At 42.2% G+C, this 23,335-nt stretch overlaps 2 protein-coding genes across 3 annotated transcripts; one reads left to right on the plus strand and one right to left on the minus strand.

Moving 5' to 3' along the window:
* Positions 1-913: 913 nt before the first annotated feature.
* Positions 914-16,211, plus strand: virma (vir like m6A methyltransferase associated). 2 transcript variants are annotated; one of them, XM_038711526.1, is made up of 27 exons: positions 914-1,041; positions 1,492-1,604; positions 2,122-2,208; positions 4,013-4,061; positions 4,133-4,295; positions 4,444-4,563; positions 6,008-6,217; positions 6,779-7,509; positions 8,327-8,464; positions 8,580-8,806; positions 8,922-9,449; positions 9,558-9,712; positions 9,822-9,904; positions 10,179-10,272; positions 10,376-10,764; positions 11,229-11,384; positions 11,495-11,730; positions 11,811-12,060; positions 12,158-12,375; positions 12,512-12,644; positions 12,832-12,972; positions 13,076-13,230; positions 13,546-13,642; positions 14,171-14,337; positions 14,468-14,817; positions 15,560-15,706; positions 15,816-16,211. In XM_038711526.1, exons 1-27 carry the CDS (start codon positions 979-981, stop codon positions 16,031-16,033), a joined length of 5,418 nt encoding a protein of 1,805 aa, XP_038567454.1. In that variant the 5' UTR covers positions 914-978; the 3' UTR covers positions 16,034-16,211. The 2 variants fall into 2 exon arrangements, with proteins under 2 accessions (XP_038567454.1, XP_038567453.1); XM_038711525.1 differs by having other exon boundaries at positions 979-1,041; positions 6,008-6,247.
* A 1,044-nt stretch (positions 16,212-17,255) lies between these two features.
* On the minus strand, positions 17,256-23,321 carry rnf41l (ring finger protein 41, like). The gene is made up of 6 exons (XM_038711527.1): positions 21,538-23,321; positions 21,202-21,408; positions 20,930-21,069; positions 19,602-19,764; positions 19,385-19,505; positions 17,256-18,980 (listed from the first exon to the last, which is right to left on the minus strand). The coding sequence occupies exons 2-6, from the start codon at positions 21,405-21,407 to the stop codon at positions 18,576-18,578; spliced, it is 1,035 nt and encodes a 344-aa protein (XP_038567455.1). The 5' UTR covers position 21,408; positions 21,538-23,321; the 3' UTR covers positions 17,256-18,575.
* Between the last annotated feature and the right edge of the window lie 14 nt (positions 23,322-23,335).

The following is a 23,335-nucleotide window of genomic DNA, read 5'->3' on the forward strand; positions in this document are numbered from 1 at the left end:
ACGTGGCAGACCATGGAGGACAGATAGCCTATCTGCACTTTTCTATGCGTAATAATTTTCAGTTTTTAAGTATTGTAAGTGTTGCATGTTAATTTATGGACCCGGCAGGTATGATGGGTAAAATGGTTGCCTGGCACCTTAGTTGAATAATCAGCGCGCAAAATGTCAAAAAGATTATCCGTGAGCTCCATGATAACTAAATAATTTGACTATTATGATTTTATTTTTCTTTTCTTTTCTTTTTTCACACAAATGTACCTAAAGATATATTCTGAAAGGTTAAAGTATACTGAAAACAAATGACACCCAACAATAATATAACACATTTGTATTTTGTCCTGAAATACAAAGAAATCATGTGTATGTGAGTGTTGCCATATAAGAACACAACAAAATACACAAAGACTGGAATTAATGGAGCCTGGAGCTGAAATAATTATACTTTTACAACATTTTATTTCCATTAATTAGTTAATTGATACATTTTTGAAGGTATTATTAATTTAACAATATACCTTAAATTTAGGCAGTGACAAACTATAAGTCCCAATAGAAATGATCAACTGTATTTTAAATCTCGAAACCTCGTTTGATTGAGAAACATCAACAAGTTTTTGTTAAATACAATGTTATTAGATATAAAGATATTTATATTATATTCATATCATTAGTCCTATAGCTTAGCCTATGATTACCCCTGTGTTAAACAACAATAGCACTAGTAATAATAATAACAACAACAACAACAAACATAATAATTGTCTTTACTTCTATTTACTACTATTCATCAAGTAGTGTAACAATTTCTCTTGTATAAAATAATGTGTTGATTTAATTGATCATTATTATGTGTTTATATGTGTTTAATATGCGTTTGTTGATGCTGCAGGTGACATGCTCCGGAAGTGTTGACCGTCCCGGAAGTTCACCGCCGGTCTGACCGTTCAGGCTGTGGGTCCGACAGACAGCAGGAAAGCGATGGCGGGGGACACAACAACGGAGCTTCTTTTTTTAGATACGTTTAAGCATCAGAGTGCAGAGGTAGTATTTCTGATGCCTCTTGTACATTTACTTCAGATCTGCCTGGATTCAATCCTTATGTCGGTTTTATTCAGGAGTTTAAAGAATGAGCCTCAACTTCCAAGCTAACGATGTCAACATGGCTAACATTAGCAGTTGTATCATTGTTGTTGTGATAACGTTGCAAGTCACAGCTTTTATTGCGCTACACACTTGCTTAATTGCATACCAGGTTGTACTGATTACAACAGTTAAACATGATTTTATTTACACAATCGTGTAAGGTCACGCAGCCTTTCGCAGTTTGTTTGCTAGTTAGCCAAGTGGCTAATGCTAACTTTAAAGTCTCCACTTGCCCATGTTTACCTCAGAGGGGGCAACAGGGACTGTTCTGGTCTGTAGTATTGCCTGTGCTTGGTTAAGATATTGCATTATTTAAAAGTATTAATTGTAATGTTCAATGCACTTCAGCTAACCAACGTGGATGTGGTGCGTTTTCCTTGCGGGGTGCTAATCACAGAGGTGCGGGTCGTTCCTCCAGGGATCAAAGCGCACAGCAACGTACCCGACAACAGAGCATTTGGGTAAGAGCTATGTGGCACTTGCACACACTCAGTGACATACAGTAATACTGCCAGTTTATTAGGTCCACACAGATGAAGCCAATTCAGTCTAATCAACCAACCAAGCAATAAAACCCTCCTTCGTGAAGTTTATGTGGTCCAGTTTTTGTTGAAACTGATTTAGAGGTGTTAATTCAGCTGTATGGTACTTTTGTTTAAGCACCATTATATTGTGTCATGCAGAGAGGTGTTTGTTATGATTTGTCCACTTAATAAGCCGGCAACTGAGTACAGAGCCCGAGCAGTTGGCGGTTCAGGGGTATGCTCAAAGCCACATTCGTCAGTGCCCTAGAGGTGAACTGGCACCTCTCCAGCTACCAGTCCACACTCTGCAATAGACCTTCCAACAATGTCACTGAAAACTGGACATCAAAAACTTTGGAATGGCAGAACTGTTGTATTGACTTGCAATAGACTGAACATATATTGTAGCTTGGCTGCCTCATTAATCTGTGTGTATGTGTTTCTGTGTTTCCAGGGAGACATCTCCTCATGCCTTCCAGTTGGAGCTGTTCTTTAATAATGTCACCAAACCCAACAACCCCACGTTCCACAGACTGGGCAGGTCAGAAGGATTTTCAATTTCGCACTTTTTCATTTTGTTTCTGTATTCCTCCGAGCCTGTCCTCCATCTCTGTATTTCCTGGTCAGATCTGAAAAGTGCTTAAGATGCAGATGTCTGTCTCACCTGTAGAACCAGTCATGAGGTGTGTGTGTGCGCGCGCGCGCGCGTGTGTGCGCACTCACCCATATTTAGGTGTCTTTGTTCATATGCTGGCTAACTGGTCTCTCCAGAAACTCGACCGCACCCACAACCGTTGCTGAAAGTAGCACCTAAACTTACAAGCCCCAGTGACACAGATGTAGGGTGGAATGTTTGAATCGAACATTTTCTTCATTCTAACCTCATAATAACAAGGATTCGCACAGTAGTACCAGATACCACATAAACTTGTATTTAAAGGTGTGCATTGTGTAATAGTTGTTGAACACAATAAATACGACACACCCAAGTTATTACCTCTGCCGGGAAAGTTGCAGTAGATTTTTTAAAACCTGTCAGATTGATATTAAGATGTCTTCCAAGTGTCAAAAACAAATTTGGCAAATTTCTTTTTTGACAAATGGCTCTTGGCTGAAAGTCTTGTTTTGTCTGCTGAGGTGATGATCAAGATCTGGATGATCCAGATAACCATGATAATGCAGTTTTGTTTAATTTTTTGAGATTAGGTAATTTAGCCTTTTTGTGACAGGAATTCCAACAGTCTGAGAGTGTTGAATGGCGTGTTACAAAGAGTCTTGGCCATATTGCAACCCAATCTATCACAGTTACGTGGTGTGGGCTCCCAACCTTTTTGATTTGTGACCTCTTAAAACTATACTCGGAACCACTTGAATATTTCAATGAGTTGATACCAACTAAAGAAATCTTTCTTCTCAGAATAATACATAGAGAGTTGAAGAGGTTAAATTGTCTAGTAACTCATAAGAAAGCCAAAAGTAGAGAAAGAAAACAATTCTCTATAATCTCAAATGTGTTTTTTCTGCATATATACCCTTTCATGGGTATCTGCAGGGCTTGAAATGTCTTAGAAAACACTGAATTTTGCTTTCTGAAAAAAGTGCTTAGGAGGTGTTATAAAGTATTTAATTCACAAAAGTTTTCAATTTATTTTCTCTTGTCTGCTGAAGGCTTTAATGTTTTTGTATCCTATTGCGGGCTGTCTAAGGATGTCGTTCAGTTATAAACTAAAAGTGAGATTGTGTCGACAGTGGAGGCTGTTCAATCCTTTATTGTTGTGTTTCAGTCGGCGCCATCAGACCTGTGGCAAACACTGTCACTGTTACAAGCTACAGCCTCCTCGCCCCATAATGGGCAGGTTTCGATTAAAAAAAAAAACAACCTCAAATTAATTCATAATTTTTAATTGGTTAATCCATCAATTTACTGACGCTTATCTGGATCCAGGTTGTATTAATTTGATTTATTGTGTTGTTGAATATCACAGAAAAATATGATGTAATAATAATAATGAAAAAAGAATGTTTTTCCATCATCATTTCTTACATTGGCCGGTATGATTGTCAAACACGTATTAAATAGCTTTTCAAGTGATATTAAAAAGTGGACAATGGAGCGCTGATAGGAAATAAGGGGAAAGAGAGTTAAGAGCATGATGAGGGAGTGCTTTTTGGAGATAGTTAAATAGCAATTTTGTGCTGGTTGGAAAGAGGTTTATCTAGGACTTAACAGATTGCTGCTAAACTTCATTGCAGTCACATTTTATTTTTTTTTAAATGACAAGCATACACTTGGTGTGTAGTTGCACTGATGTTTTAATCTGCCTTGTCTTCCTTTCCGCCCTCAGTCTGGAATATGATGAGAACAAGTCCATCGTGTTCAGACCCAGTGGAAAGGTAAACGGTCTTCCACTAGCAAGATGTTTTATTTTCTGTTGATTTGTGAATGACTAAATTTGTTTTTGCAGGTGAATACGGATGGCCTGGTGCTGCGTGGCTGGTACACCAGTCTGACTGTAGCGGTGTACGGGACAGCAGAGCGCTCACATGGACATGACCAAGGCTCACCCCCTCCTCCTCCACCCCCACCCCCTCAACAGCCAAGCGGGCCCAAGAGGATCATTAAACAAGGTGGGTATCATTAAGCTGAAACTACCAGACGCTCTCGCCTTTACACCCACTTCCTGAAACTGAAACATCAAATGAACAGGTCATCTGTTATTTTACCTTATTTGCTTGTCAAACCGTCAACCTATTGTACTGTTTGTTTGTTTTTTAGAGTGGGAAAAGGATGACCAGTACAATGGCAGCCCACCCAGACCAGCTCCCAGAGGGCCTCGTACTCCACCTGGGCCTCCACCCCCGGATGATGATGATGAAGAGCAGGTCCAAGTGACAGGTCAGAACTCTGCATGTGTGCTATCACATTATATCAGCCACTGTTGGATCCTGATTAATCAGCAAGGATAGAGATGCTGCCGTAGTTTGAGCATCTTCCTGGTTGATACTTCTCATAATTAAATGTCAGTGGTTCTCCTTAATCAAAATCCCACATTAGTTTATTTGTCGGTGTCACTGTATTCAGTGTTTTTGTCATCGGTTGCGCTCACTCAGTCACAGCAAGCTGCAGACTCTGTTTTTCGCTGCGTTTAGTTTGTGTACTTCACATCGTTGTTAACAGTTGGTTAGATTTTATAATATAAGTTATTTGTTTTGATTAAATGTTAAAGCTGGACGATTTTGAAAAAATATTGAATTGCGTTTTATTGCAAATTAATTTTTATTTACTAAATTGGAGAGAATGATCAGTTTTACATATTTACTCTCAATCTCATTGAAAAAAATATTTAAATGATTATGGTGTAATTCTTTGGCGGGGATCTGTACCTGTATCTGTATCTGTTTTCTTAAAGAGGTCATATTATGCTCATTTTCAGGTTCAAAATCTTATTTAGGGGTCGTACCAGAACAGGTTTCCATGGTTTAATTTTTTACACCATATTTTTTTGTCATATTGCACATTGCTGCAGCTCCTCTTTTCACCCTGTGTGTTGAACGCTTCATTTTAGCTATGGTTTTATGCATCTTACCTCTACAAGATCTATGTTGGGAGTTGCACGTGCACAGATCGTAGTTAAGGACTACTAGCCAATCAGAAGCAGAGCAGGGCGGGTCATGAGAAGCCGGTAAACACAGCTTCGGTTCAGCTGTATATGTTCCCCTCACCAGCTTAGCAATATAGACTGGAGCAAGAGTTTCAGAGTGGTGAGTTATTAATCTGTAACAAAAGTATCTTTCATTCATAAAGTTTTAACTGACCTCTGTCTCTACATCACAGTAACAACTTTATGTCCATTGACTGCCTGGAGAGTAGCTAATGTTTGGATGGGAAAGGAGAGGCAGCAAGATGATGTCTTGTCACTGGGTGCTGCAGCTCAGAGTGGTTTTCCACACTTCCTTGTTTTTGAGGATGTGCTTGACTAGCTGCTAGGCAGACATTATGATGCGCATTTTGCTGGGCACACTGTGTTCACTATAATGGGTTACATATCCGCAGCAAGTCTCTGCATAGATATGTGCTGCAATGAATGAAAACCAGTGGCTGCCTGTCAAGTGGGAAAACACATTTAAAAAAGTTTCTATGCTTTGGACAATGGTTGGCATGCAAGTGTAAGCATTGTCTTATAAACAGGCTAAAACATGCGCAAACAAAAATATGATCCTAAAGCCGTTTTGCGTAAGTAGGCCTCTATTTTTGTAGATTAATATATAGTTTGCATGTTTATATGTGCACTGTGTTGGCTGAACTGTGTGTTCTTCCATCTCTGTTGTGACATCTGCAGTGGGCGTGGTCAAAAATGAGCCAGGCGAGGGCCGTGACGACTACCTGGAGGCCGTGTCACCTGAAAGATCATTGCCTGCTGATGAAACATACTCGGATGCCGAGCAAGAGGAAGAATGTGATGAGGAAGAGGAGGAGCCGGAGGAGGAAGAAGATGTACGGACTGAGGGCAGCGCTCCGGAAGAGGAGGAGGAAGAAGAGGAAGATGAGGGTGAGGACGAGGAAGAGGAAATGGAGGAAGGTAGGGGAGTTATTTTGTGAGAGTAGGATAGTCTGTAATCCCAAATGGACGCCTGGCCCTGAACCTCTTGGTAGTGCGAACTCATCAGTTTTCCCAAGGGGCCATGGGATCCATTTGGGACTGAGTGACAGTTCGAGAGAGTGTGTGCTCTGGCATGCTGGCTTCATCTACAACTGCTGGATGGTCCAAACTCTCAGCTAGCCCACTCTGGGCTACTCTGAAGGCTTATGTTCAGCATTCATAAGCTGTCGTGTGGCGGTCTCCCTCACACATCCTCACAGCAATAGCTGATGCTTGTGCTGTAGTCACATCCTGCATGTCAAACTAACCCTGCATGTTTGGAGTGCTGCTGCCACGTGAGAGCAGGTTTGTCCGTGTATACATTTGTGAATGAGCAAGGGCATATTTAGTAGTCACTGGCCTCCTCAGTTTTACACACATTTAATGAATGTTTGAAGGATCTTAACAATCTTGTTCATAATAGATCACTTTTGTCAAATTTCCCCTCTTTCGTCTCTCCCGCCCTTTCAGGTGATGATGGCTATGAGCAGATTTCCAGCGACGAGGATGACCTGGATAATGGTAGCTTCAAGTTGCCCACCTTTGACATGGACTACACTCCTGAGGACCTGGCATCCGTCCCACCTGTCCAGTATGACCCGTATGAGCGAGAACTCAGACCCCTGCTCTACTTCACCCCTCCATACAAGACCCGCTTTTATACCCAGTTTGAGAAGGCCAGTGTGGAGGAACCTAGGGACCCTGGTGGAACAGAAGGACCAGCAGGTGGAGAGGAGGCCGAGGCGGTTGCTCAGCTGAAGGAGCTACTAGCTAGTATTGGAGATGACAGAGATGCGCGCTGGGTGACTGCTGTGGAAGAGGCACCTGGACTGCTGACCAAAGGGTTGGCTTATTTAATTAAACAAGGAGAGGGAGAGATTGAGGACTCTGTAACAGTTTTAGCTCAATGGGCACTCCAAGCTCTGAGTATGGAGATGGCTCTTACACAGCCCATTGCTCTTAACCTCAGACAACTGAAAGCTGGTGCCAAGCTAGCATCATGCATAGCAGAGTGCCCACAGGGCCTCACAGTGCTGCTGCGTGAAGGGGCCCTTAATGTGCTGCTGGAGCTGCTCCACATGGACCATGTCTCCTCCACACTAAAGCTGAGTATTCTGAGAGCTCTGGGTGCTCTGACCAGCGCTCCTGCTGGCATGGAGGCTTTCCTACATGCAGGAGAGTCAGAGAAGAGTGGCTATCAGGTTAGCACCACAAAGTATACAAACTTCTTCAACACTTTTTTGATATAACCAGATTCTCTTCTACATTTCTATAGCAGGTATCCCAGATGAGAAACTCCCCCCAAAGCTAGAGAGTTTGTTTTCAAACTGACAAATATAATTACAAATGAAACCCAGCCTACCATGATCCATATGAGAGCCAGTCAGTCCTCCAGGATATTGTGATGTCACAATCACAACTATTAACATAAATTCAACAAATCCCTGTGCAACTTGCAATTATGAACAATCACTGCAACTTTTCTGCAAAGTTGACCTTGATAATTGCAAGCGCTGAAAGAATCGAGATTTAAATATGCATGGTTAGGTTTAGGCTTAGGTTAATTGGTGTCTCCGAAATTGCCCTTAGGTGTGGATGTGAGTGTGAGTGGTTGTCTGTCTGTGTGTGGCCCTGCGATGGACTGGTGACCTGTCCAAGGTGTTGGCTCCAGTCCCCCGCGACCCTGTGTGTGATGACGGATGGACATACCTTAGCAGTTTTCACTTATTCCCACAATTTCATTGCAAAAAAACACTAGAAAATATTGCAAATTTTTAGAAAAGCCGTGGCAAAATCAGGCACTTTATGCTGCAACAGTCACAAAAAAGGGCTGCAAATCCTAGAGGGACTGATGTATTGAACCAATTGTGTTAATGACCCAGAAGTTTGTCTGCCTCAGACTCAGGACTCACCACCCACCCTTTACATTTACAGAAAAGACTGACTAATTGGGGGAAAAAAAAGAATGAATTTTTGCCTCATTAATATCTGACATGAAACATTATGTCCTTTTTATAGCGCTTAGTCCAGCTGTTCCTGCGTGAAGAAACAGTGAGGGTTATAACAGCTGGCAACGCCATATTACAGAAAAGCCACATGTACGAGATACTGGTTGACCTGCAGCGTGCAGGAGCAGCATGGAGTGAACCACAGCCGGTAGACACAAACTCAAACACACAAGCATATTTGTTATTAACTTCAAAGTATTTTTTATTGTATTGATGTTTTTTATGTATTTTTCATGATAATCAAGACTGACCCTGATTCTTAGGAGGAGATGGAGGACATTGAGAGCCCCATGGAGGAGGAACCATCGCTAAGCTCCTCCCCTGTGTCCGAGGCAGAGCTTGATAGGCTGGCAGGTGTTTTAGAAGAGTTACATCACCTGCTTGAGACGGCCCCATACTGCATGGTGCAGCCACCTGGGAAAGCCTTCCCAACTACTGCTAGAATAACGGGACCACAGGAGAGGGATGATCCATACCCAACACTTTATAGGTACATATTCAAACACATATGATCTCAAACCTCACTCAGTGCAGAAGCTCAGATATATAGTTGAATGTAGTTTTGACTCATCGTGTCGAATTTGTAATACTTTCCCCTTTCTCAGGTATATGCATGCGTGCCGTTTCCTGGAGAGCATGGCGGTGGTGATATCGGCGGCTGCAGCAGCCGGTCACCTAGGTGTCACCCAAGCTGTTAGAGAGCTCCTTCGCTTCCTGTCGCTCACCCAGTCAGGTCTGCTCTTCCTTCTCGCCCAGCCCACTCCGACCAACCTGCTGCTGCGTCTCCTGGCATCGATTGCAGAAGTTGAAGTCGAGGACACCACCTTCACAGGGGGAGAGGGAGGTCTTACAGGGCCCGGGTTCGGTGAAGAGGGCTTCGGCGTGTGGCTAATGCAGGCGCTGCATGCTCTGCAGGGTATTTCAGAACTCATGAGCCATGTGGCCACAGGAGGAGACGGAGGAGCTGGGCTAGAGGAAGGTGACAACGCAGAGGTTCTGGGCATGCTCCATGCGCTCTACCTTATGACCTTCACACAGACTGGCCGCAGTGCTGTGGCCCATGTTTTCAGCCTGGACAACAACCTGTCTTGTCTGGTCACTCTCCTCCAGCACCACAGCAAGGACATACATGGGTACAGCTCTCTTCTCCTTCTGTCTCTTTTTGTATGACGTGATTTTATTTCAGGCCTGTGCAGAAATTTTTAAGCACATTCTCCCTTTTTTGTCTTCTTTTCTTGTAGTGAGGCCAAAGCTCGCAAAGCAGTGACATATAACTATGCTTGTATGCTGGTGTTAGTGGTAGTGCAGAGCTCTAATGAACTGCGGATGATGGAACAATACGCTGCCCCACTACTCGCCATAGTCAAAGCTGATGACTCCAATGCTAAGTTACAGGGTAAATATAACCACTGTCACATTAAAGTATCTTGCCATATTAATAACACAGTTTTTGTGTTTTTTGTGTTTTTTGATTATTAATGTTATGGTCTTCCCTTGTGCTTCAGAGCTTAGCAAATGGCTGGAGCCTCTGGAAAAACTTCGCTTTGAGATTGGTAGCATTCCCATCCTCATAGATTACATCAAACAGGTACAGATCTCTTGCTCAATGTACTGATGAAGTACAGCAACATTTCACTACGTTTTCATTCTCAGTAACTGGGTGAGCTTTCATCTTCCTATATAATCAAGGTCTCTCATCCTACCCTAACATACAGGGAGTGGCCTCACAGAGTGCAGTTTATAATTTTTTTTTATTGAAAGCTGGGTTAATCAGTTTCTTTCAGGAACATTTTGTGTTATATTTGTTGAATACAGAGCTTCACTGACAGGTCTGACTGGCTCAAAAATTGTTTTCTCTTCAGAATATGGAAAACGTGTTGACTGCTGAGGGAACTGGATTGGTCACTGCTCTCAGGGTCCTTAATCACATTGGCTGCCCCCCACCTGCTGTAGAGGGTAAAACCAGCTTCATTCAGCTGACAGAAACTAAATGCTTTTCTTTTTTTTTCATCTTCTTTGGTGGGTGCCTTTTATACAACATCTTCCTCCTTTTCTTTAGGTCAGCAGAGGGATCTTAAGTGGAGTCTTGCGGGGGTCCAGCTGTTCTCTGGCGAGGGTCTGGATACGTGTGTGCGTGTCCTACAGAAGCTGTGCAGCGTTTTGCTGCAGCCATGGCGTGTGCATGGACACATGGGCCCCACGCCGCAGCGCTGCATGATCCTCAGTATATGCATCAGCACACTGCGGTTGCTGCGCACCATGCTGATGGAGCTGCTACGTGGAGGAGCTTTCCAATTCAGGGACACCCGCGTGGCCAGCGTGTTGGTGACACTCCACATGATAGTGTGCTCCATCCCGGCGTCTGGACGTCTAGATGGAGAGGAGACCCGGGTGCAGGCGCTTATCGTCGATGTGCTGCTAACCTTTACACAGGGTGTTAATGAAAAGGTGCGTAAATGACCAAAACCCTGTTTGTTTAGCTCAGGTCAGTTGACAAACTTCTCCTGAGAGTGCCAAAAACTCGTCACAAACTTAAAGGGGGCCGTGCTTTTGCGGTGGCAGCTCCGAAACTGTGGAATGCCCTTCCTCTTACCATTAGACAGGCTTCCTCACTGCCTGATTTTAAAACTTGTCTTAAAACCCATCTCTTCCATCTGGCTTTTGACCCTTGAGGATGACACTTGGAGGAACTCATTTGTTAGTGTTTTAACTGTATACATTATATGTATGTGATAACCTGTAAATTGATGTTTGCTTTTAACCTTTGTACACTGCACTTTGTGCAACTTCGCAATTGCTGTTAAAGTGCTCTATAAATCCATTTTGATTGATTGATTGATTTGAAGAAATATTGTGCTAAAAATGTCATTAGTTGTCATTATTCTTAGTCAGTGTGTGTGTGTTTGATGCAGGTGACTCATACAGAAGAGACTCTGGCCAGTAACACCTGGTCTCTGATGCTAAAGGAAGTTTTGGGTTCACTGCTTAAAGCTCCTGAAGGCCTGTTCTCTGGTCTGACGTTGCTGTCTGAGCTCCTGCCTCTTCCACTCCCAATGCAGAGTACTCAGGTAACTCACTCTATCCTGCTGGTGACCCATCTATCTTGTACGTCCTTTCACCTACTGATGATTGTTGTCTTGGCATACACACTAATACTACTTAACCTTTGGCTCCATAGGTAATATCAGTCCAAGATGTGGCTATAGCCCTAAACACAAGGAAGCTCTGGAGCATGCACATACGGGTGCAGTGGAAAGTGTTTTCTGAGGCGTTGAGGTGCGTGTGTGTCACCAGCTGCCCTCCTCTTCTGGCCATGCTGAGGAGAATGTGTGTTCAGCTGGCAGACCTGTCTTCACCCACTGCAACACTCGTCATGAAGACCCTGCTGGAGCTGCTGCTGGAGGAGCTGCAGCCGTGAGTGGGGGAAAAAAACACAGTTGTTTGTATTTAAGTTTTGAATTGTATTGTAAGTGTATGCAATGTGCTTACTGCAGGCCGGAGGGGAAAGGTGTGTGCTGGGGCCAAGTCCTGCGTCTGCTTTCTTTGACGGATGCTCTGGTGTCGCAGAAAGCTTGTAAGAGCGCAGCACTGCACCTGCTGTCTGGCTCTGTGTCTGGAGATGAGCAACTGGCAGATCTGTTCCCCTTGATGCTGTCTCTGTTGGTTCCTCCAACTGACCACTCCTTACCGCAGCAGCAATGCAGTGAACTAGTGGGGACAATGTTACAGTCACTGTGTGACCAGGTAAGCAGTATAGTGAACATAAAGTTCACTATATATATGTAAACAAGTCCTTACAGGGAAAAGGATAAAGCCAAAAAATACTCTCCATCTTCACCAGGACATTTCTCTGGTGGTGTCTCCACCTGGTGAAAGCTGTCTGTCAGAGGCTGAGCAGCTGGCCAATGCACTTCCAGGGCGAGAGATGATGTCATCGGTGTGCAACGCTTTGATGGAGGTTTTGGGGAATTCAGAGAGCAGTCTCCCACTCCTCCTCACTTGTATCAGGACTTTGACATTCCTCACCGAGCACGACTATGGACTCTACCACCTCAAAGTGTAAATGGCAACGCTCTCTTCTTGTTTCTTGGCATTACCGCTGTCTCCGCTTATAATGTCTTCTCTTTAGACAAGGAAAAATGTCCTTTTCATGGTCAATCAAGACTTATATTTGTGCACTTAATCTTTGTTTCAGCGCTCTGAAGAAACATGGTGCAGATCTGTACTCGCTGTTGAAGAGATTGGTGTTCGCCTTCAACAAGGACTCAGCAGATTTGCTCTCGGCTCTGCTCGACTTCCTCAGACAGATCGTCAACACAGAAACAATGGTCAGTACCCGGTTTTTAGGCCAGTTCTTGTTTTGCAAGGAAGTAAATACCATAGGTACAAAAAGTGTATATACGGTCAATGTAACTGTAGACCTGCTTATTTGTAAGTATGAATTCCTAGGCATGTGGGAGGTGTGTCTAAATTAATAATTGTGAGACTAATTGTGAGATCTCTGTTCTAATCCAGTGTGTAGAGGAGGGCCAGGGGTCCAGCGAGGAGTGTGCTTTCACTCCTCCACGGTTGCTGTCTGGCTCCGAGATGAAATCTCTGCTGCAGTGGGAAGAGTCCGAGTCCCATCCGCTCCCCACTTTAGAGAAACAGATTACGGTACAAATCATGCACCCATGTATAATATTTGCAAAGTGAGGGTTGACGCTGCCTTGGTATGTAACTTAACTCTGTAACTGTGTGTCTATGTGTTTGTCTGTAGAAACTATGTAAGGAAGATGATACATTGGAGACTATGCTGGAGAACGTGATTATTCTGAGGCAGACGCTAGAGACGGCCACAGACACACCTCCTGCAGCTGATACTGAGCCCACTCTGCCAGCACCTGAGACGCTTGCAGCCCAGTTTAATCACAGGTACAAAATTATGTACATCATGTGACATTTAAACATTTTTTTCTCTATCAGTTTTGTCTTCATTCCATCATGAGTCACACTGAGGCAGTTAACATCGCAGCCAGCAAAATGTATCTTTAAAATAACAGAATAACTTAATATATTCATAACAACATGGTGTAAACATGACTTACATTACCTGCATCTTTCTCTGGAACTAGAACAAAACTTTGTACAGATGATTCACTAAAATGTGCCTCTTGCATCAATTTTGTGGAAGATTAAAGGAACCGAGTATATATAAGTATATCATGCCTCTTTATGTGTTGTCTATAGGACAGTGTTCATTCTGTCAGAAGCTCTGGATGAGCAGCTGAAGACTCTGTGGTTCTCTCCCTTCCACACTGATGACATAGAAACAGACATTGATACAGTAAGTGTGTATGTTTACATGCACTTTCAAGACACAATAGCAGATATTATTATCTAGATTTCTTTTGCTAAATGATCTTATTTTCTCTTCAGTGCAGTATTTGGTCAAAATGCCGGCAGCCAGAATGTTACACTGTGCTACTATTCTTATTCTTACAAAATTCAAATAATAAATAATTACTGCATAATTGCCACATTACTATGGTGACAGCCTTGAGACATGGTCTGTACAGTGTGAAAATCTGTTTTAAACCAGAGATGTGTCCACATGTTAGACACTGATTCCCGATGAATTAAAGCATTTTCATGTTCAGACCAGACTTCCTAACCCTCAATTTTAGTGACAGTAGTTTTAACTGCATTTATTGCTTCATTTTACCAAATATACCTTTAATGTTTCTTTCTTTCTCTCCCAACTTTGCTGATCTGTAATTGTGTAATGAAAGCTTGATCATGTACAGTTATGAAGCCCTATGTCTGTCTGTATGTATGTGGCTGGACACTGATTACCACTATATCTGTGTGGCAGGTCAAGGTGGATCTGGTGGGTCTCGCTCAGGAATGTTGTCCAGAACTGGACCTGAAGGCAGAGCTAGAGCGCTCCTTCCTGTCTGAGCCCTCCTCTCCTGGTCACACAAAGACCACCAAAGGTTTCCGACTGGGCAAGCACAAGCATGAGACGTTTATTACATCAAGGTATATTTACTGTGTTAGGTTGCGTATTAAATTTGTAATTAAAAAAATCTATTCTTTGAACTGAGAACTAACATACTGAGTTTTGTTTTAACGCAAATGACTTGATGTCATGTGACGTTTGTCTCTGCAGCGGTAAATCAGATTACATTGAGCCTGCTAAGAGAGCCCACATCATGGCTGCTCCTCGCGGCCGTGGTGGTCGAGGAGGGTTCGGACAGAATCTCTGCCGACCGCACGATATCTTCCGCCAGCGCAAACAGAACACCTCCCGTCCTCCCAGTATGCACGTGGATGACTTTGTGGCAGCAGAGTTTAAAGACATTACGACGCCTCTTGGACTTTTGCCCCCTAAACGCCCCCCCAAGAGCTCACCCAAACCCCCCACCAGAGGACTGTTCACTGGCAACAGAGGCAGAGGCACATTCCACAGCCAGACTCGCTTTTTCACTCCACCGCAACCTAAAGGTGTACTGCTGTCCGGTACGTACACACAGACACACACAATCATATTGGGGAAAAATAAAATACAGGCCTGTTTATGACTTGTAGCCTCAGTTAATATGATACAGTCTTCAAATACACTGTTCAAAATTGCCAATGTGTTTACAATAATTGCCCAGACTGTCCCTTTGATGTTGGTGAATACTGTAACTGATCCTCTTTACCAGCTTTTTAAAAAATGCAGTCGATATTGACTACTTGCTATATACAGCATGTTTGCCTCAAAACCCCAGCTGTATTCTAACATTAACTTAGCTCTCCTTATTAGCTAGGTTCCTTACATGCTTGCTAATAAATTTTTCTTCGACATTGAAAGCATTGTATTGGACAGTTTTGTGCAGCTGTGTTCATGAGGGAGAGAGAGCGAGAGAGAGAGGGATGTGAGACAGGATGTGCGCTGTGGCGCTCTGCAATAAAATACGATTTTAAATAGGCCTGGTAAAAAAAAAATATAGAAAATCACTATGTGGCGGTCAGAGTAGATATTGTGGAGGGCCGCCACAAATAAATGATTGTATGGGAAACACTGCACATGATGAGGGTACTATACTGAGGTCATGCTATGCTAGAGAGTGGACCTTGAATAAGATTTTCTTGTCTGTCAAACTGTTAGTTTACTGGACAGTGTATTTAGTAGTAGATTGGGGTTTGTACATGCTGCAGGTCAGAACCACTTGTTGGCCAGTAGAGGGAGATAAATCCTCTCTTTTTGTTTCTCTAGGTAACTATGCTCGCAGAGACGGAGGCCGTGGTTCATCGTGGAGTGGACAGGTTCCTGCTGTCACCCACAGAGGAACCTACAGTGAACCCCGCGGAGGCCAGAGCAACTTCACACGTGGGCCACTGCCCTCCAGACAACCTCCCGCAAGTATGAAGTGTACACCCACACACAAGTTTTGCTTGATTTAGCTCTATTTTGCACACTGTACTGAAAATGTCGTGCTTTTGTTTCTTTCTCCTCCATCTCTGTTTGCTAGGTGCGTATCGGCTGGCCCCACGGGACCGAGCTCCACGGGGCAGAGGAGGCGCCGGGCTGTCGTGGCTTAGCGGTGGAGGAGGCGGCGGCGGCGGCGGCGGCAATGTCGGAGGAGGCGGTGGGGGAGGTGGAGGCCGAGGATCTCAGGGGAGCAAGTTCAGCGGTGGGGGAGGGAGTGGGGGTGGGAGGGGCAGACATGTGCGCTCCTTCACGAGGTAAATTCACCTGGGAACTGACTGTAGCCTATCATGGCAGCATATGGACCAATCAGGATATTACTGTCTTCACGGAAACGTGGTGGGATGGTGTTGTCACAATGACGTACAGACTCTGAGTTGATGTTTTATGTTTTGTTATCATGAGTTGTATTCAGAGAATAAAGGTCCAATAAACCGAGCTTACACTTGTTTTTTGAACAAACACCAGATGAAATAATTAAGTAACGCAGACAGTGATGACAATCATCTGTCATATGCTTCAGCAAACAAGATTTTTTTTAAACACCTAATACCTGTATTATAAAAAAGTGAAATCTCAACCAATGTTTTTTTTCAACACCACTGAAGGACCAAAATTACACAACATTAAAGGTCCTCCAAGTTACAAGAATTTAGTATAAAAATTCTAAACTGCACTGCAGCCTGTTTTTAAAAGATTATTTAGAAGTTGTTCATTGTGTTTAATGAGTCAAAGTGGTGACAAAAGATGTATTTGAGGTGCAATATGTACAGCCAAAGTTGAACCCAAAATATCGTACTTAACTTAAAAACTACTTTTCAAGCTGGACCTGGAAAAGTTACTGTTTTTATTCAATGGTGGCTTTGACGAGAATGATATAGTGACTGTTTCTGGTTAAACAAAAAGGATCTTCCTCTTTAAAAGGTTCTGTCTCTGTAGGGATCATTTTACACAATGTTGACCCTTATAATAAGAATCTGAGCCTGTCAGTGGCAAAAACAAGCACTTTGGTGGCCTTACTTTGATGGGGCAATTGTGCCCCGATTACTTTGCCGCCCTGTCTCGCTGTTGCCGACTGCAGCGCATTTGCTTAATACTGAACCAATTTAAAAAAATGTTGTCTCAGTTAGTCACATAAGACACAAAAACATGGGAAAATAAAGTCCAGGTTGAAAAGTACAAAAATTACCCTCAAGTCAGAATTGCCAACTGCAGCACCAGGACATCCAGGTAACCATGCTAGTGTTTAATATTACATTGATAGTGATACATTCAGTCCTGTAGTCTTGATGAAGACTTAATTAGTTAATTCCTTGTATTTTATATCTTAAACTGACCAATTAGAAAGATTACACATTGTGAGTCCAAACTTTCTAACATTATAGGCAAGCTTAGACTTCAAAAATGTTGTATTCCTTTTTTTAAGCAGATAATTCTGCATCAGGTGGATCATTAATGAGAAACCTATACTTTGGTCCAAAAATTACTTAAAGTGACTCTTTATTTTAAATCTTATTATTACAAAATCCAAGAGACATTACACTATGATAATGTTTACAGAAATGATCATGGGTGAGCCTACAATATAAATGAATGTCAATTCTGTTTCACACAAGCCTACTGTCGAAAGATCAATTAACCCTTTCATGCATAGTGGTCACTGCAGTGGACAGCTATTCAAAATCCATTTACTTGAATGGGCAGAGGTTCTGATAGTGTAGTTGCACATCAGCCCCTACAGTGGACGCTAGTGTGTCATGCCATACACTGCCACCATCTGGATAGCCGTTGTAAGTGCAACTTAAATTCGTCAAAACCGAGATGGCCGACAGACAGTCGGGAAAACGGAGCAGCTCAGGTAAATCTTGCAATTCCTCCAATTACAAGAGACCCCTCCCGGTAAATAAAATATGGTAACATCTACTAACAACTAAGGAGTAATACAATTCTTAAACTTTCCAAGTATTGATTTTGTGTTATGATTGTGAAATTACGATTAATCATCTGTCCACTAAATTGGACATTGTGCATCACTGGCTAACGTTATATTTCAACTACAAATAACTATTACTGAGACTTTGTTTTTCTTGAAAATACTTCATGTGCACTAACTTTTTGGATGTAAATCAATGGATTTATGCTACACTTGGAGTTTTTGTAAGAAAAACAATATTTTCTGCAGATTAGTTCCATTATGTGAGTAACATTTAGTGATAGAAAAGAATTCAGGACAGTGGAGCCAATTCCATCAGAATCAAGTAAGGATAATACTAGTGGCAGTGATGGAGTTAAAAGTGAGGTTCAACGTATTTGCATTGCATTAAACAGTATTAGAATATGTTAAAATATGTGACCACATTAGTTTAACAGCATTAAAATTATATTTTTTACATAATATATCATTTAATTTATTGGTTTGTTAAATAAATATATCTTCAGTTAAAACCTTATGTGCATGCTGTCCACCTTACTGGACATGTACAAAACTTGAAAAATGTGTGTTTAAAAAAAAAGGAAATTCTAATTTTATTTTTCATGCCTAAAGAGCCATAAAAACACATAGGAAAAAAATCCTGACAGAGGCTGTCATAATTCATGCATGAAAGGGTTAAGTTTGTAGAATTACACAAAAAGTACCTTTCAAACACAACATGGTTCATTCCACAGCAGACTGAATTTACACTTTGATTTGATCCAAATAACTTGAATTACTAAACTCTTGTTGTCACTTTGCCAAATATATATATAAAAAAAAGATTAAATCTTTTCTGGTTTTGGCTAATCTCCAAACAATCCAGTCTACTCAGATGACAGTCACCTCCCTGCTCTTCCTCTTGATGCAGTCTAGAGTCAGGCTCCTGGTACCGCCCTTGCGCACCCCCTCTCCCAGCTGAGGTGAAGGAGGTGGACCCAATATATTTATGGCCGGGGCTGAATGCAGTGATAGACTGGAGGCATGTAAAGACGCCTCCCTCTGCTGGTGTCGCGTCAGCTCCGTGTGTAACTCCCAACCAGATGTCTGCTGGCCCCCTTGATGCTCGTCCCTGGATGCCTGTTCGACAGGATGTGGACTCCTGGTTGGCTGCAGGTCTCTGAGGAGCTCCAACAGTTCCCTCTTCTCCAGCTCCGCCTCTGCCAGCTCCTGTCTTCTCAGACGCTCTGCTCCTAACAGGGCTCGCATGTCACACATCACAAGGGACAACTGACCCTGAAAACACAAGATTACTAACATGTGTCAACGTGGTTCACGGCATAGACTTGGCTGTAGAGAAAGCTTTGAGATAGTCATTAACAGTATTTATTAAATACTTTTCTATTAATAATTTTCTATTGAATCTCAACTTTTAAGACAACATGGATGAGAGTGCTCAGAAAAAACTGTCCAAGAAAATACTGATGAAGATCATGTGAAATGACCAAAATCTCTAGAACAGCTACTCGCTACTAAATGAACCTTGAGATAACCTGTTCTGTATTTGTATCCAGGGTTCAAGAATAACCTGAAGTATTTAACTTCATTGACGTGCCAGTACCTCAAATCTTTACTTAAGTCCTCTTGTTGTTACCTTAAAAACTGAGGAGTTAGATACATGACAAGGACTGACAGGTCACCTTGAGCTCCTCCACCTCGTTCTTCAGCTGCGACTCTTTCTGCACCATGTGTCTCCTCTGTGAGTCCAACCGAGACTCCATCTCTCGCCTCACCTCCTCCACCTTGCACAGCATATCTGCCCTGCCGTGAATATTCAATGAGACAAAATGATGATCTACAAAACAAATACATTAGGAGAGAGTGAAGGCTTTTTCATAACCGCACACACATACATACCTGAGCATCTCCAATTCGGTGCGCAGCTCTGCTACACAGTTATGCTGCGATTGGTCAATGGAGAGAAGGGTAAGACCGCAACCGTTGGGACACTCTCTGCTGCGGAAGTTACATTCAGACAGGTGAGCCTCCAACCCTCGCCTCTCTATCTGCACAGGACAACCTGAGGGGACAGGAGCACAGAGATGGTAATGTCAACCATGTACCCATTTTATATTTAGATGTATATATGTCTTCCAAAATATGAGTCAAAATAAAGAGAAATTTGGTTTGCAGACACAACTTTAAATAAATAATTTCAAGTCATAATGGTATACACAGGGGTGGAAATACTACCAAAATATTTCTTAAGTACTTTAATATAACTTATATAGATTACTTGTGTTGAAAGTTATTCAAGTAACACTTTAAGATCTCAACAATTGGTCAGATATTGTCCCGCATCACAAATATTAAGAAGCAGGTGCTTTTAAAAGTGGTGGCTGATGTGTCTTTATAATAAAGCTGTCTCAGATTGTGTTACAAGGTGAAATGCTCTAAATTAATTGCAAATGTAAATAGGATATGCTCACATTCTTTCAAGGGTAAATCCTCATAAATTTACTTTCTACTTAGTGGAAGTAAAAGTACATTTTACTACTTTTACAAGGTACTTGCACAGGAAGGAGTCTTCAATTATATTTAATTATATATATATATATATATATATATCATATATAATTAGATATAGATATAGATATATATTAATATATATCATGCCAGCTTTTATACTCCTTGCTACACTTATTAGGACTCATTTTTAACCAAACGTAATAACTTCTCACAGATCACAGCAGTCATAGACAGCACCAGAAATACCAGGTTAAATATTGTGTAAAACTGTATGTCAGTGCCTGTAGTTCTTAAACACTGCAAAAAAAAGCCACACTGCATGCACACACTCTCTAACTGTACCTACCACAACGGTAACATATGTACTCTCCACCTGCCAATGACAAGTCACAGTCACATTGGGACCACATTGCTTGTATTTACAGGACATACACACTGTTAGATCGCTCATTAATGAGTGATGGGAAGTTGAAGCTGAATGCACTCTGTGTGAGATCTGTGGGAGCTTCCAGTCCTGAACCCAGTCCCATAGGGGCACTGGTTTGGAAGGTAGCCATGACAACAAAAAAGCCACCTGCTGCTCTCTCACGCACACTCACAGGTGTCACATTACCTTCATATCCCACACATCCACATGGATAACCATTTAACACTACAAACACTACAGATAAACAAATCATAACAATCAGATGAGCGATTAGTGGGATGTTTCATACCTGGGTTTGAGCAGGATATAAAGGCAAACTCGCACTCATCCTCATGTGTGTGCAGGCTCTCCAGAGAGCAGACCACCTCACAGCCCTGCCCTGCATTCACACAACGTATCTGCAGACGGGTCAGGTCATTACGCATGTACCTGTCGTGCAAGGCAAAAACAAGCAGCGCAGAAACAGAGCAGTGGAACCCACTGAATAGCAAAATGAAAGGGTGAAACTAAAGAATGAACTGTTACAATGAGGAGATAATAACAGCAGAGACGTAGACAGACCTGTACAGTGGTTTAAGGCTTCCCACATCCAGTGGCAGTCTGTCCTCGGGACAGGAGTGGTGATGGAGCAGCCAGCTGCTGATGCAGGTGCTGCAGTATGCATGTTCACAGGGCGCCTGGAGGGGGCGCTCCAACACGTCTCGACACACGCAGCACAGAAGACCCTCATTCACATAGCCAACAAACCTCTCCAGGTCATAGCCCATCCTGCAACCACACAGATAGTTTAGAAAAACATTAGAAGAAAAGCTTGGAATGAAACTTAAATCTTGCTATAGTGTTGGCTCATTTGTGTCTTCATTTTTTAATTATTAACTTTGACCATAATATTCCTACCTCACAAAATAACTTTCACTTCATCCAGCTCTTCCTTCTTTCTTCCTTCTGTTGATTTCCACTCCTCTTCTTCCCCCACAGCTGACCTTCCTTCTTATCTCTCCGCTACTATGGTCTTTCCTTCTTCATCCTCTCTCACTCTCTCAGCTTGTTGCTCCATCAGAGTGAGGGTCTCCTTTCCATTAAAGCCCTCCCCTACCTTTGGGAGTGCGTCTCTGTGGAGATGTATCCCTGACAACGAGGGTCCAGGACACAGGAAGGCAGCTGTCAGACGGTATCAGACCAGATTAGAGAGACAGATATAATTACACGAGAAGAGGCATTCACACTCAGAACAGAACTCAGACACATTCTGCAGCTTTACCAATAAAGCTGTATTCAGAGATGGCTGCTGTCCTTACTGTGTCTGCCTGTCTTAATGACCCACCCTGTCCTGGGTTTCTCTCTCTCTCTCTCTCTGGATGTGGGATTAACATGGATTACACTCTCTCCCTCCCTGATTGGATTACAGACTGCATGACATCAGATGACACAGACCACAGAAATCAAAGAGCAACCCAAACCCCTGAACTCATCCCAGTCTCTTTATATTCTTATATTTCCCTTTCTGTTAGACTCAGTGGTGGAAGAAGTATCCAGATCCTTTACTTCAGTGAAAAAGAGGAATACCCCAATGTAAAAACAAAGTTGTGCATTCAGATGTTCACTTACGTACATGAATGTAAAACTTCTTAATCCTTTCATGCATGGGTGGTGATGGTGCATGGATAAGCTGTATGCCTTTGGTGTGAGAGACTCGGGTTCAATTCCCCACTGTGACCCATCCACCAATGTGTCCCTGAGCAAGACACTTAACCCTTAGTTGCTCCAGAGGTGTGTGACATCTGACATCTATAGCAATTGTAAGTTGCTTTGGATAAAAGCATCAGCTAAATGTAAATGATGTCCACCCCAGTGGACAGCTATTTTGAGCATTTAAGTTATAATACCATGTCACAACCACCATGTGGCGGACCCCTAAAACATTCCATTTGATTATTATATTTTACATCTCATCATCATGTCATTTTGATCTGCGTCATAATAGGAAAGGGAAGTGGTGATGCACCAAGTATCTTACCAATAACTGTAAATTCCTTTTATTCATACATTTTGTTCTGTGACTGAAAATACATCCCTCCACTTCAGTGGATGTTATCTGCCCAAGGGTATATTCTGTCTATGTAGATTCAGCCTTATTTTGTATGTTTCATTTGAAATCATAATATCATTTGCACTTGAATAACTTTATGTGTATTTATACCACTTGCTTTTAGGAAATGTTACAGTTTTTTGGACCTATATTGAATTCCACTGAATCACTTTTGATGCCTTAGATGCATGGTGTCCACTGCAGTGGACACATTTCAAAATAAAATTTATTGGGGGAAAAAAGTTTATAGGTATATTTTTTTCACTTGTTTAAAAGTAAAAATAAACACAAAAAATATTACTTTGTGATTTACTAATCCATGCATGAAAGGGTTGCAAAATGTAGTTGTGTATCAAGTACACATGCACCAGAACGGCTCTTTATATTATTGTTACCAGAACATGGAGGCTACATTTCTATGTTGTTGCTAGTGTAGCTAATATAAGCTAATTAATGGACTTGTCTTGGATTGTATATGCTCATTAAAAGCTAATGTACAATAGTTCCCTCTGAAATTAAAGTAAATTAATTCAATATATCTCCACTACCAGCCCCGGCCTTTCTGTGTGGAGTTTGCATGTTCTCCCCGTGTCTGCGTGGGTTCTC

This window comes from Micropterus salmoides, unplaced genomic scaffold, assembly GCF_014851395.1.
Source record: "Micropterus salmoides isolate LMB-PRFRI ecotype aquatic unplaced genomic scaffold, ASM1485139v1 Ms_hic_scaffold_11, whole genome shotgun sequence".
NCBI classification, from domain to species: Eukaryota; Metazoa; Chordata; class Actinopteri; order Centrarchiformes; family Centrarchidae; genus Micropterus; species Micropterus salmoides.

Coding starts and splice junctions, on each gene's coding strand:
- virma (XM_038711525.1), top strand. CDS start 979: ATGGCGGGGGACACAACAACGGAGCTTCTTTTTTTAGATACGTTTAAG. Junction 4,296..4,443: donor CAAGAGGATCATTAAACAAG/GTGGGTATCATT, acceptor TTTGTTTTTTAG/AGTGGGAAAAGGATGACCAG. Junction 9,450..9,557: donor CACAGCAAGGACATACATGG/GTACAGCTCTCT, acceptor CTTTTCTTGTAG/TGAGGCCAAAGCTCGCAAAG.
- rnf41l (XM_038711527.1), bottom strand. CDS start 21,407: ATGGGCTATGACCTGGAGAGGTTTGTTGGCTATGTGAATGAGGGTCTT. Junction 19,765..20,929: donor TATATCCTGCTCAAACCCAG/GTATGAAACATC, acceptor CTGTCCCCTCAG/GTTGTCCTGTGCAGATAGAG. Junction 18,981..19,384: donor ACGAGGTGGAGGAGCTCAAG/GTGACCTGTCAG, acceptor TTGTGTTTTCAG/GGTCAGTTGTCCCTTGTGAT.